Raw genomic sequence first — 14,625 nt, forward strand, 5'->3', positions numbered from 1 at the left:
TTAATGTATGAAAACCAGCGGCATTGCCTCTTACTTTTTATTTTTTTACTTTTTCGTTCTAAAACTGCAAATAGTCAACGGCATTTTTAGCCAATGGAACTGTTTTTAATTAAATATTAAATAACAATTGAATGAGTAGGTTTCAAGCAGGTTTCCGTAAAGGCTATAGTACCGTAGACCACATACATGCGTTGCGGCAGGTTATACAGAAGACTGAGGAGTATAATCTCCCCCTTTGCCTTGCATTTGTGGACTACGAGAAAGCCTTCGATTCGATCGAGACTTGGGCTGTGCTGCAGTCTCTCCAAAGGTGCCAAAATTGACTACCGGTATATCGAAGTGCTGAAGTGTTTATACGAAAACGCCACCATGTCCGTCCGACTACAGGGCCAGAGCTCGAAGCCTATTCCATTGCAGCGGGGAGTCAGACAAGGAGATGTAATCTCCCCAAGGCTGTTCACCGCTGCATTGGATCAATGTAAATGGCGAGTACATCACTCACCTTCGGTTTGCCGATGATATCGTAGTCATGGCTGAGACCATGGAGGACCTCAGTGCGATGCTCGCTGATCTCAGCAGAGTATCTGAACGAGTTGGTCTGAAAATGAACATGGACAAGACGAAGATCATGTCTAACGTCCATGTTGTGCCAACTCCCGTATTAATCGGAGGCTCTGCGCTCGACGTTGTTGACGATTATGTATACCTGGGACAAACAGTCCAGTTAGGTAGGTCTAACTTCGAGAAAGAGGTCACTCGTCGAATCCGACTCGGTTGGGCAGCGTTCGGGAAGCTCCACAGTATCTTTTCGTCCAAATTGCCGCAGTGTCTTAAGTCAAAAGTCTTTGACCAGTGTGTGTTGCCAGTGATGACATACGGATCTGAGACGTGGGCGCTAACGATGGGCCTCATAAGAAGGCTCAAGGTCACGCAAAGGGCAATGGAGAGAGATATGCTCGGGGTTTCTCTGCGTGATAGAATCAGAAATGATGATATCCGCAGTAGAACTAAGGTCACCGACATATCTCGCAGAATTGCAAACCTTAAGTGGCAGTGGGCGGGGCACATTTCTCGCAGAACTGATGGCCGGTGGGGCCGGAAGGTTCTGGAGTGGCGTCCGCGTACCGGAAGACGAACTGCCGGTAGGCCTCCAACGAGGTGGAGCGACGACCTGGTGAAGGTCGCGGGAATTCGGTGGATGCGAGCGGCACAGGATCGGTCGGAGTGGCGAGCCTTGGGGGAGGCCTATGTCCAGCAGTGGAAGTCTATCGGCTGACATGATGATGATGATGATGAGTAAAATTAGCAGTTTTTATCATACATTTTACTTTATTTACATGTACAGCAAATAAATAAATAAATAATAAATATTATAAGACATTCTTACACAGATTGACTAAGTCCCACGGTAAGCCCAAGGAGGCTTGTGTTATGGGTAGTCAGACAACGATATATATGATATATAAATACTTAAATACATAGAAAACACCCATGAACAAATAAATATCTGTGCTCATCACACAAATAAATGCCCTTACCGGGATGGGATTCGAACCCAGGACCATCGGCTTCACAGGCAAGGTCACTACCCACTAGGCCAGACCGGTAGTCTTCTTCTTCTTCTTTGCCATGTCCCGTTATTTGGGGTCGGCCCTCCTCGTTCGAAGGCGCCAGGTTTTTCTGTCCTGGGTTGTCGATATGTTAGTCTGCGCCCGCTCCATGTCTTTGGTAACGGTTGTCCACCACGTGGTAAGCGGCCTCCCTTTGCCGTTTGTTTTGTCTGGGATCTCCAAGGCTTTAAAAAAAATAAAAAAAATAAACGTGTATTCAAAGATCTTACTTACAACTGAATACATATTTTCTTCTGCCAAACCACACAGTGGTTTGTTGGCAGACGAGGCTCCTTTGCGTTTGTGTTAGCTGTTGATATGTAACTTAACTTTATCTTAAACCTAAACTTACCTACGTATCCCTTTACTGCATGCGCAGCCTTATATGGTTGTTATGTTTTTAGCTATTAAAGTTTACTTTTAACCAAATACTTATTTTATTTTTGACATGAAGTAAGGGGTTAACTTTCCAATCTGAGCTTACAGTTTACAAATGTAATGTATTATAAGGGTTATGTATTGTAATGTATTTGACCCTTTATTTTATTTAATAAAAAGTAACTTAATTTCTTTTTAAATGTTTGTTTTGTCATCCTTGTGGTCTTTAAATCCGACGGCAACTCGTTACAGATCATAGGGACTAAATATTTTCTACATCTTTGGCCAAAGTAATTCGTAATTCGTAAACCTAGGTACCAGCAATTTATCTGTTTCTCGTTAACCTTTGGTTGACAATAGGTATTTTAAACTCATCATTACACATTTGTTCCAAAGCTAATAATAATGTGACTTGTTCATGGACTGTTAAAATTTTACATTCTAAGAAGAGTTGTTCATAGGTAGTACTTTTACATTTAAATTTAGTTTGACAGCATACTCTTCGTTACGCCTCATCACATGCCCGAACCATCTCATACGGTTTTCAGCCATCTTTTCTGCAATGGGAGCGACCTTGAAAGATCCTCGTACTTATACATTTCGGACTCTGTCCAGTCTCGTCACTCCCGCTGCCCACCTCAGCATTTTCATCTCATTGGTGTGCATCTTCTGTTCATGTTTCTTCTTGGTCGCCCAGCACTCGGAGCCATACATTAATGCCGGTCGTACTGGCATGTGGCTGTCACAGAGTACCCCGGTTAGGGTCCTCCATCTCAACCATCCTGCGTTTACTCTGTGGGTGACGTCTGCGTCTATGTTGGCATCTGCCGTCAGCATGGATCCGAGGTACTTAAACTGATCAACCTTAGGCACTGGCTGTCCTTCAATGACGATGTCTGTGCTTGGAATTGGCTGGTCACTGAAGCTGCATTTTAGGTATTCGGTCTTGGATCGACTGATGCGCAGACCATTGTCCTCAAGCGCTTGATTCCATTGCTGGATGGTGGCATTTAGTTTGTTCGCGCATTTGTCGATGAGCACAATGTCGTCTGCGTAGAGCATTGTCCACGAGAGAGAAGACTGGATATCTTTAGTGAGATAATCCATAGACAGATTAAACAGGAATGGGCTAAGTGCCGATCCCTGATGCACTCCTACCTTCACTTCGAACGGTGCGCTAAGTCCGGCTAAGCTTTTAACTTGCGTGCTGATACGATCATACATGTCCTGTACTAGGGATATATAGTGTTCGGGTATTAGCTGTGACCTCATAGCCTGCCACACTAATTTGCGTGGTACCCTGTCAAAGGCTTTTTCGAGGTCTATGAACACAAGGTGTAAGTCTTCCCTATTACGCCGGTGTTTTTCCATGAGAACTCTTATGGTCTGGATCGCATCTGTTGTAGCTTTCCCTGCCACAAATCCAAATTGGTTTTCAGATATGGAAACAAGCTGGACTAGACGGTTGTTGAGAACGCGTTCCCAAATTTTGAGTGTGTGAGAAGTAAGTTTGATGCCTCTGTAGTTGCCGCAGTCACTGACGTCTCCTTTGTTTTTATAAAAGGGAACCAGGATGCTATGGCGCCATGAATCTGGCATCTTCTTCGAAACAAGGATTAAATTGAACAGTTTAGCCATTCTCCTGCAACAGGTCTAAGGTATTTCCACACGTCCGCCGGTATGTTATCCGGCCCTATACTGCTTTGTGGTTTTTAACTTTCATAAGGGCATTCAAAACCTCCTGCACACTTATTCTGTCGACGGGTCCAGCAGTTGTTGGTATGGCACTTAAGGGCTTGTTTGGAAATTCCTCGTTGAGAAGGCGCTGATAATATTGACACCACCGGCGATTGATCTTGCCGTTTTCGGTCAGTAGAATGCCATTTTCGTCTTTGACATATTTGTTAATTTTGATGTCGAGACTTGCACCGTGTCGATTTTTCGCGAGTTTAAATACTTCCTTATTGTTAGTGGCTTTCTCAAGTCTGTCGTAGAAGCGATTTCTAGAGTCTGCCCTATTTTGTGCTACTATGCGTTTGGCCAGCTTCTTAGCGTTTTTGTATTCAATATGGTCGGTGTCTTGTCCTGTGCTCTGCCATTGTTTGAAGAGCTCTTTTTTACGCCTCAGAGTGTCCTTCACTTCTTCATTCCACCATGTGGGATCTTTTTTGGTGCTTAGAGTACCTTTTGATACTCCAAGTGTTGTTTTGGCTTCTTTTACACATAGATCTTCGAAACGCGACCACATCTCCTCCGCTGTAGTGTTGCATTTGTCTTCCATATCTTCTACCATCTTTTTCCGAAGTGTATCCAGTAGGTTGCCTCCTTTTTCGGTGTTAAGTAAATGCCACCTAATTTTTGGGGTTCTGTTTGGAAGAAATTTTATCGGTTTCGGAAGCCTTATACTGCTAACTAAAATCCTGTGTTGCGACGTAAGTGCTTCCCCAGGGATCACTTTGCAGTCCTTAAAGGTTTTAAGCATGTTCCTATCAGCTAAAATAAAATCGATTTGAGATTTTTTTATTTCCACTTTTGTATGTAATCAAATGTTGTGTGTTTTTCTTGAAAAATGTATAAATTTTTGCCAGGTTATGTCTCATACAAAATTCAAAAATTTGTTCCCCATCTTTATTAAGTGTGCCATATCCAGACTCTCCCTGAATAGTTCTATACGCTGGGTTGCAGTTTCCCACGTGGCCGTTGAGGTCGCCTCCGATGTACTTTACTTATCCTGGACCGATCGAGTTGAGCAGGTCATCAAAGTCTTCCCAGAACGCATCCTTTTCGGTATCTGTACATCCGGTTTGTGGTGCGTACGCTGATATGACATTCAGGGGTGCTTGTCTGTCCATGGCCAATTTTACAGCTATAAGTCGGTCACTTTTTCTGTCTACCCTAATTACACGCTGTTTCAGGTACGAATCCAGTACCACGGCTACTCCGTTTCTCGTGTTGGTGGTGCCGTGATATATCAGCTGATATCCAAGTCCCAAATCCCGTGATTTTGAGCCTTTCCATTTTGTCTCTTGTAGGCAGCATATGTAAAGTCAAAAAATAAAAAAATAATGCCAAACAAATTTAAAAACCAATTTAATGTCGTAATAAAATAACGTTTAATGAGGCTGTACGTCTTTTTTCTATGAAGGGGAGAATTTGTACGATAACTCAAAAACGGTTAAACTGATCATGTTCGCTATAGTTTTCATTTAATGTCTTTCTTAAGCTCTACCTATATATCTACGATTTTTTTCGTTACACTTTTTTTTCGGCGGGATTATTTCAAAAAATATTCACTTTATCTAAAAAAAATTGTTGAAGACCCCTATTCGTTTTGAAAGACCTATCTTACGATACCCTACCTACACTGTAGAGTTGAAGCGAAAAAAAAATTACACCACTACTCTAAAAAAAAAATGTTTTGGATTTTATTATACGACTGTCGGATTTATTGATTTATATGTCCATGCCAAATTGCAGCTTTCTAGCACTAATGATCACGGAGCAAAGCCTCGGACAGACAGACAGACAGACGGACATGGCCAAACTATAAGGGTTCCTAGTTGACTACGGAATCCTGAAAAGTGATGTATTATTTACGTGAATACCGCTTCTTACCTTAATGATGGGATAGGTCGAGCATATCGACGGATACGGAATGATGAACTGTTTGTACTCTCGCACAAAACTTAAGAACAACATTAACAAAAAAAACGTCAAGCTTACTTCGGTAGAGTTGCTTTTAATATTACTTTAGGTCCACAATGGCTGAAAAAATACTACTTATTTACAGCCACTTCCTTGACTTTCCTATGCGACATGACCGCTAGCAACTTACCGTCTTTAATTTATTGAGTATTATAAAAACACTATCGGTGAGTTTAGTCAATAATTTCATAAATTTTCGTTATTTAAGTCCTTTTTGTTACCTGGACTGTTGAAAGTGACCATAATAATTACCTCTGTATGTAGGTAAATACTGTTATTGAAATAATTAATAATTTATATGATCCATATAACAAGTATCTTATTTTAATGTTCCACGTGTAAGGGAAAAAGTTTTGTTTAACTACATAGTACGATTGATTTTAAAACTCCAAATATTACAAAAAAAACTGCTGACTAGCGTAGCATACAATTGAAAGCCCATAGATTAGTATCCTATTGAACGCCTTCCCACAAGTAGTGGTGCCTTGCATTAAAAATGGGTGGGCTAGTTTTTTATATCTTAATAGTAACAAAATTGTCTAATACTTGAAAAACCATGAAATTATCGGATCTTATTTTGACAATTTTCCCTACTAAAGACTTATGTTAAAGCAAAAGTCACTAATGAAAAATTTAAGCGGACTAAAAGTGCATCTACATAAGCCTTAAGTATAGATCGGTCTTGAGATACACCAGCCCAAAATGATGCCTGATTTATTTTAATGTCAGTACTGTACCTATATGATACCATATTAAACAAAGTTTATACTTGGCGTTCCAACCAAACCCTTAAAAGGTTAAAGTTGGCTTGATTGGAAAAAACCCGGCCAAGTGCGAGTCGGACTCGCGCTCCAAGGGTTCCGTACATTAATAATAATAATTATAATAATAATTAAGCCGTTTATTTCCAATAAAAACAAATACATGCATGGTTAATTACAAAGAATATTGTTTTTTTTTACTGTATACATTATTCAGTTACTTGATTTATTATTTAGCTATTATGAAATTATATTATATTGTATGTTGTATGTACATTTTTTTTGATTATAGTAATTTAAATTCTATTGGATGTCCATTCATGGACATAGGCCTCCTCCATACTGTGCCATAATTCTCTGTCGGTGGCGGCTCGGGTCCATGTAACGCCGGCGACGGCCTGGATGTCGTCTCTCCAGCGGCTTCTCGGGCGGCCGGCCGCCCATTCATGGACATAGGCCTCCTCCATACTGTGCCATAATTCTCTGTCGGTGGCGGCTCGGGTCCATGTAACGCCGGCGACGGCCTGGATGTCGTCTCTCCAGCGGCTTCTCGGGCGGCCGGGCGGGCGGCGGCTGTTTCTAGGGTACCAGTGGAATATCTTTTCGCTCCATCTTCCGTCCTTAATCCTAGCTATATGCCCAGCCCACCGCCATTTTAATTGACATGCCTTTACTGCTGCGTCTATTATTTTTGTTTTATTGCGTATTTCATTACATTACACAATTTAAACAATGTGTTTTTTATGTGAAACGTGAGTAAAATGTCATTAAAAAACCCGTAGGGGTCGGATCAAAAACTAAGTAATTAGGTCTGACTCACGCTTGACTGCACTTTCTAATAGGTTTTCCTGTAATTTATAGGTAAAGATCTATTTTCCGTATTTTTTTCAAAATTTTAGACCCAGTAGTTTCGGAGATAAAGGGGGGAATGGTCATTTTTTGCCTATTTTCTTGAATAACTTCTAAATTGTTTATCTTAAAATTATAAAAAAAAAAATTTGAGATTCTCACAATGAGCTCTTTCATTTGATATATAACACGATATAGTTTGAAAAACTTTATTTTTTAATTTTCTCATTTACCCCCCAAAAGTGGCCCCTATGTTTAAAATTCATTTGTTTACGTTACATGACCGTCTTTGGGTAATAAACTTACATATGTATACCAAATTTCAACTTAATTGGTCCAGTAGTTTCGGAGAAAATAGGCTGTGACAGACGGACAGACAGACAGACAGACAGACAGACATACGCACGAGTGATCCTATAAGGGTTCCGTTTTTTCCTTTTGAGGTACGGAACCCTAAAAACACGAAAACATGTCTAATTTTCATTTATTTTCAGTTTTCATTTGTAGGTATATCGTTACCATGCATAGGTACCTACCATAGCAGTATAATTTTAGTATAAAACACCTAGTGATATAGACGAGGGATCCGAGGAGCTAAATTTTTAACAGATGTATATTTTCAATGTAGGTAAAATTAAGATAAAAGGTATCGCGATGGCCATACCTTCCGTCGCAAGTTTCGCGCGCCGCGCCATAACTTTTGTGGAATTCTAATTTCGTGGATTTACGCCTCGTCCTAGCGTAGGTAGGTTGGTTAAACTAGTAAAGAGCTGTGAAGCGACTTACGACACAACATATACTTAGTTAGTTTGATGAAGCCCTAATAAACAGTTGTTATCAGAAGATGTAAGTCCTGGTGTGGTTATCGCGCCATCAGTGTGTCGAGCAAACATCGCGCTCGCCATGAACCGCGTCGGAGCGGAGGGTTCCACCGGGAGCGGAAATTCCACGACCACCCAAATATTACTTGTGTCATATTAAAATATCCCGCTTCACAACTAACGGTGGACTTAAATTATACCTACTCAATTCGAAAGAGCTGGCACTTGATGTTCTAATTATCTTTAAAAATAATAATTATTATTACAACAACTTATTATTGGAGCTACTTCAAAAACTTCCACAAACCAAATACTCTCATATTATTTATTAGATAAGTTTTAATTAGAGTCATTCGAATTTTAACGTCCGTCCTGATTTCCCGGAGAAGAGAGACATCCGTGTGTTTTTCCTCCTACATCCTCTAATTGCAATGTTCATATTAGTCATTTATATACGATAAAAAATTCTAAATATCATATTTCCAGGTAAAGATATTGTACAATAGTATTGTCCTTACATACCTATATTTTTGTGTGTAGGGACGGCTAATTGTTCAAATGTTTAATAGTAGGCTTATTTTACGTAAATTACAGGCAAAATCATAGAGCGCACATAACCAATTTTTTATAACTTTTATCACAGGTCACGAGATCACACACAAAACACAACGGTGCTCCCGTACTAATTTAGTACGGCTGCCCAACCTGCCTGCCTGCTGTACCTACTGTGTAAAAAAATAAGAATAAGAGCTGTCGTAGTACAAAATGATGCAGGATGCAACACAGCATTTCTAATCGTGCTTTACATTATTCCTAATCGCTTCATATTGCGGTGTTTGTTAGTAGGTACATAAAATTGGTTTAGGTCCAAGCAGCAGTTGCAAACAAGTAACCAGCTACCGAATTCTGATTGAGCTGAAATTTGGCACACAGTACAGCCACTCATTTGACAATAAAAGCTAGAGACGAAACGAAAGTCTACGTCAAAACTTATTACCTATAAGTACCTATTTTGTTAAATATATTAATTACGGGTCACTCACGTGTTTTAAGTCGAAAACGCTCGACATGTTTCACTCCGTACCGAGGAGCGTCATCACAGCAGCCACACAGCAGCAGCAGACAGTCTGCGCGGTCCGTCACCGTCGACGGAAGCTCCTGATGACGCTCCTCGGTACGGAGTGAAACATGTCGAGCGTTTTCGACTTAAAACACGTGAGTGACCCGTTATTAATATATTTAATATGTCAATGTCTCACGAAAGTTTTGTTACCTATTTTGTTCTTCATTATGATTATGGTATACGACTTCTGGCATCCAGACCCTAAAAGAAAATCTCAATACCTATGTAAAATGTGCAATACTTGATAATACCTAATAAATATATACATCCGTTTCAAAACCTAAACCGTAACTACTAGCTTAAGAGTCAGTGACATGGTGATGTCAACAAAGGCCCTCGCCTGCGCCGGCGCCGCGGGTCCCGTGCTGTTTGCATTTCCGTGCCGGCGGAATATCCGGCCGAACGCTTTTAAACAAATTCAAACACGCACCTCCTTGTGTGATATAGAAACGTAAGATACTCAAAATAACCAAAATTATTCTTACAGTATTAGTATGGAGTCGGAAACGAATACAACGGCGGGCGACGGCGAAAATCAACAGGAATTGCAAGCTACTGCCGAGGCATTACAACTTGTAAAACATGAAGAGAGGATCGAACAAAATCAATCTACAAACAAGAGTGCGAGCTCTCCGGCCGATACGGCTGCCGACCTACAGCAGTCCCCGCATCCGCAGTCGCAGTCAGTAATAACATCTCGTCGCGCCGTACGTACTATCACTGCCGCCGGGCACATCACCACCGATGACGTTGATGTCAATCCTGAAGATGGCGTGAAGGACGAACCCCCTGAACCACCACCGGTAGAACATGAACAGCATTCCATGCATCAATATACACCAAAACTGGAAGAAAGCGAGGCAAGGAATATTGCACAGCAACATTACGACGAAGAAAGGCTACGTTTAGCCGAAGCAGAAACAGCTCGATATCTAGCTTTCAAACCGGAATCTTATAGATCACTGCCATCCCCAGATAAACGCATGCAGGTACAATATACCCGTGCTCCACAGCGCCCCACATACGGCAGGGGACTATCTTTGCGTTATGGTGCGTCGCATCACGTTATAGTCGCGCAGGAAAACAATGCAGAAGATCACGATCCGGATGCTTTCCTTGGCCACAAAGACAAACCGGAACAATTACAATACGCCCAAAATGATGACATCGGCGCACCGGGTACCAGTGATGGCAGGCAATATGGAGCAGTTCTGAGCGATCAAGTGTCGGCGTCGTCATCTCTCGAAATGATTCAAACGACTTCTTTGAACAGTCAACAGGCAATTGGTGTTGCGTACCAACAAGTTAAATATGAGACCAGAGGAGAACCTGAATTACGACCTACGACATATGCTAGTCTGCAGCCAGTAACTTCTGTACACGGAGGTTATGCATATGCGGGACAGAGCCCTCAGTATGGTGGAGCCGGAGGGTATGGAGCGTACGGTGGCGGAGGCAAGGAGCTGCTTACGCTCTACGGTGCGGCGGGCGCTGCGGCTTCCGGGACGAGAGGAGACGAGTCCCCGCCCGGCCAACTCCTCTACCGGAGCGATCCTACACTATCATCATCATCCCTGACCACGCGCGGAACGCATGTCGTGTACGGATCGGTTGTACCGCAATCGCAAACAGTTTATGAAGCCCCAGCTAGTCCAAACTCACAACAGGTAATTATTTTACACCCTCAAAAACACATGTTTTTTTTTGTTACATACAGATACAGTTAAACATATATATTTCAGGTAACATTATATACACATGGGAATGCTGTACAATACAAAGTCGCCGGCGAGCACTACCTGGGTCAGGGAGGTGGCGTGGAGTACGTGCCCGTGTCCGGATACGACGGTGGCCTGCTGGTGGAAGGCTACGCGGCGCCGGCGCAGCCGTGGCCTGCACATAATATGCTACCAATTGACGATGGTTTTGATGCCAGTGAGTCAACAACTATTTGTTAAAATTAATTTACTTTTCGAACACACCTTACCATTGTAAATCTGGGGGCATGGCAAAACCCCCGCCAAGTCGAGCAAAACAAAGTGGCACGGCCGTACCATCTTTTTCTCGAAGCCATCAAGGCCATTTTCGACGTCCTGTAACTTTGTGCTGGCTAAAGCTAGAACCCTGAATTTTCTGTGACATATAGGGCATGATATGGCTTACATATATTCCCAAGAACATTCAATTTGAACTTGTAGTTTAAGAATTATTGCAAATCAAAGTTCCTTACTTTTGTCACTGACACACTCACTCACTCACTCACCGATCATCATAATTCTAAGGTACTTCTAGCGAACCCACAAGCTTCAAATTTTAAACATAAGTAATTTTTAGCTTAACAAGACATAAAAAAAACAAAAATATTGCAATATCAGTCACGTTTTAAAGATTTAGGAACTGCATAAGTAAGTTTGTAGTCCCATATAAAAATATGCTATTACAAAGTAAAACTTTTGCAGTTCCAACAAATAGCAGGTAAAGTAAAGGTCTAAGATGTACGATGTGAGTATAAAAATGTGTATAGTATGAGTATGATATGGTTATGAGTATGGTAAGGATATGGATATGGTATAGGTGTGAGTGCGGGTATGGTGTGGGATGGGGACTTGGGTATGAGTATTGTATGAATACAAGTATAGTTTGGTAGGCCATGAGTACTTATTGTATAGGTATGAGTACGAGTATAGTGTGGGACGGGTATGAGTATTAGTTTTGAGAAAAGTGGTAGCTGACGTACAAGAAGTAGTATTACCCGAAAAGAAGAACTGCCTAGAAAAAGAGATGAGGTCCCAGTAATTATACTCCGTTAATAGATTTTTCAATTTACTAGTATATATATGTACCTAATTTATAGGCATGGCTGGGATGGGAGAAGTAAAAGAATGCGTGAACTGCGCAGCAGCAACCACTCCCCTGTGGCGACGCGACGGCACGGGGCACTACCTGTGCAACGCCTGCGGCCTCTACACGCGCATCAATGGTGTTAATAGGCCACCTCTTAAAGGACAGAAAGCAAAACCTCAACAAGCACTGGTAAATATTTGAAAATATTTTAAATTCGCCTTCTCTAAAGATTAATTATTTAAAACATAAGGCGATCGTTAATAACTTCAACCCTTGATGATAAATTCTATTACGTTAAATATTCCTAATTTTCTCAATTATTCAACCTTTCCCAATCAAGTAAATCTATACCGTTATGTTCGTTACCGTTAGTTACTTTAACTAGTTAGTTAGTTAGACTTTAGACTAGTTTAGACATAAACAGTTCATTAGGGCTCTACCTATACTTATACCTCTGTATTTTACCTATAGGTATTTTTTTGTTAAAAATAGTCATTTCGAACAAGGTTTTTTGAATATACATATATTGTAGTAATACCTATACATACAAGGTTAGACCGAATAACACGAATAACTTGAACTAGGGATTCCGCTGCCTAATAAGAGTAAAAACATATAAACAGGTTTAGTTTACGGGATATTCCTAATTTCTAGAATTAAGGAGTGTTTTATATGAAACATAAGATTTGTGTTAAATAAAAGATATTTTATTAAGTTCACGAAAATGTATTGCGTGTTGCCATCTTCTAAGTTACAAGTCACGTTGCCACAGATTACATCATATATGACACATATGTCACATCCCCCCTTATGGTAATTAAGTCCTTATTCTAATTATAAAAGCTTTGGAGCCACTAAAAGCTAACTTAAATCAAATTCACCCAAGTACGCAGGTTTTTTCACCAACCTTCCCGTCCTTGTAACTACTGGCAGATCTGTCTCTGGGTTAGGTGCAGGTACATTTGGCACCAGTGGAAGAGGCTCATGTGCACGAGGCACCGTTGCATCTTGTCTTTCCTGACTACCCCTCTCATGCACTGCCTGGCTCACATCTGATGAGTCCAGCATACAAGGATTTGTAACAATAAACTTATTTCTAGTACGTCTAATATGTTTTTCATTTCGCCTAACTAAATTACCCTTGTCATTTTTAATAATAAATGATCTAGGTCCACTGGCTTTTTCCACTATTTTACCAGAATACCAACACTTGCTTCTATGTACATCTTGAACAATTACATCTTCCCTTTTTTAATTAACATCTGTTCTTTGACCTTTACACACAACTTAGGTTTTAATACTTCTTTGCAACAAGGTAAATTTGTTCTTAATAACCTGCTCATTAACAACTCTGAACTGAAGGGCTGTAATCCAAACTTGCTACTGGAGTGGTTCTATAATGTAACATTGCTAAATAAAAATAAGAACCATCTTCATTACACTTTTTCATCAAATTTTTAACAATCCCCACAGCTTTCTCTGCTAGCCCATTTGATTGCGCAGAATGTGGACTGGACTTGACTAATTCTATGACATGTTGTTTTGCAAATTGTATGAATTCAAAACTACCAAATGGCATATTGTCACTGACTATTTGCCTAGGGATTCCTAGAGTACTAAATATCTTTATTAACTCAACTATAATATTAGTGGTCGATTTGTTTTTCAATTTTGCAACCTCAATCCATTTCGAAAAGTAATCTACAACCACCAAGATATCTTCACCCGCATAGTGTCCAATATCCATACCTACTTTACTTTTTAACATACTCTACAAGCTAATACATATTCCTTTATATCTCTTGACATTCCTGGCCAGTACAGTACTTTCCTAGCTCTCTTTTTACACTTTACAACACCTGCATGCCCTGAGTGTATTATATCTAACATTTCCTTTCTTACCGCTTTAAGAACAAGGACCATATTTCCAAAGTAAACAATATTATCTGTTACTATCAACTCATGTCTTAATTTGTACAACTTTTTTAATCCCACACCATTAATATTTCTATCATTTTTTGGCCATTCTGTATATAGTACAGAATGGCCAATTCACTTCTTTATTTGTTGCAAATTACCATCTTTATCTGTTTCCTTTTGCAATTCTTTTAATTTATTTTATGATATTTGTAAGTCTTTGTGTAGTCCATACACTTTTTCTGTTTCCACACTATGTACTAACTCTTTAAGTGTTGGCTCTACTTGCCCATTTGTTAAATTATAATGCCTAGACAAATAGTCAGCGACATACATTTGAGAACCTCGTATGTACTTAATGTCAAATTCATATTTTAAAAGTTTAAGAACCATTCTTTGCAGTCTGGCTGAAATTTTATTGATGTCTTTATTCATTATCGCCACCAAAGGCTTATGGTCTGTTTCAACAACTATTTTGCGCCCGTAGACAAATTGGTGATATTTTTCCATTGCAAGACAAACTGCAAAGAGTTCTTTTTCGATGGGAGCCCATATTTGTTGACAATCTGTATAGCACCTTGAATAAAAAGATATTGGTTTGCTATTTTGAAGTAGAC

General features: G+C 40.3%; 2 protein-coding genes across 2 annotated transcripts in view; one reads left to right on the top strand and one right to left on the bottom strand.

Moving 5' to 3' along the window:
• Positions 1-14,625, top strand: part of LOC134754259 (transcription factor GATA-6-like) — a 38,884-nt gene that overhangs the window by 2,614 nt on the left and 21,645 nt on the right. Inside the window, exons 2-4 of the mRNA XM_063690465.1 lie at positions 9,735-10,914; positions 10,990-11,182; positions 12,102-12,280. Of these exons, the coding sequence (XP_063546535.1) occupies positions 9,742-10,914; positions 10,990-11,182; positions 12,102-12,280 (1,545 nt within the window). The 5' untranslated portion in view covers positions 9,735-9,741. The remainder of the gene's footprint in view (positions 1-9,734; positions 10,915-10,989; positions 11,183-12,101; positions 12,281-14,625) is intronic.
• On the bottom strand, positions 3,682-4,281 carry LOC134753728 (uncharacterized). The gene has a single exon (XM_063689667.1). It carries the CDS (start codon positions 4,279-4,281, stop codon positions 3,682-3,684), a length of 600 nt encoding a protein of 199 aa, XP_063545737.1.

Source organism: Cydia strobilella, chromosome Z (assembly GCF_947568885.1).
Source record: "Cydia strobilella chromosome Z, ilCydStro3.1, whole genome shotgun sequence".
Taxonomy (NCBI): Eukaryota; Metazoa; Arthropoda; class Insecta; order Lepidoptera; family Tortricidae; genus Cydia; species Cydia strobilella.

Coding starts and splice junctions, on each gene's coding strand:
- LOC134753728 (XM_063689667.1), bottom strand. CDS start 4,281: ATGGTAGAAGATATGGAAGACAAATGCAACACTACAGCGGAGGAGATG.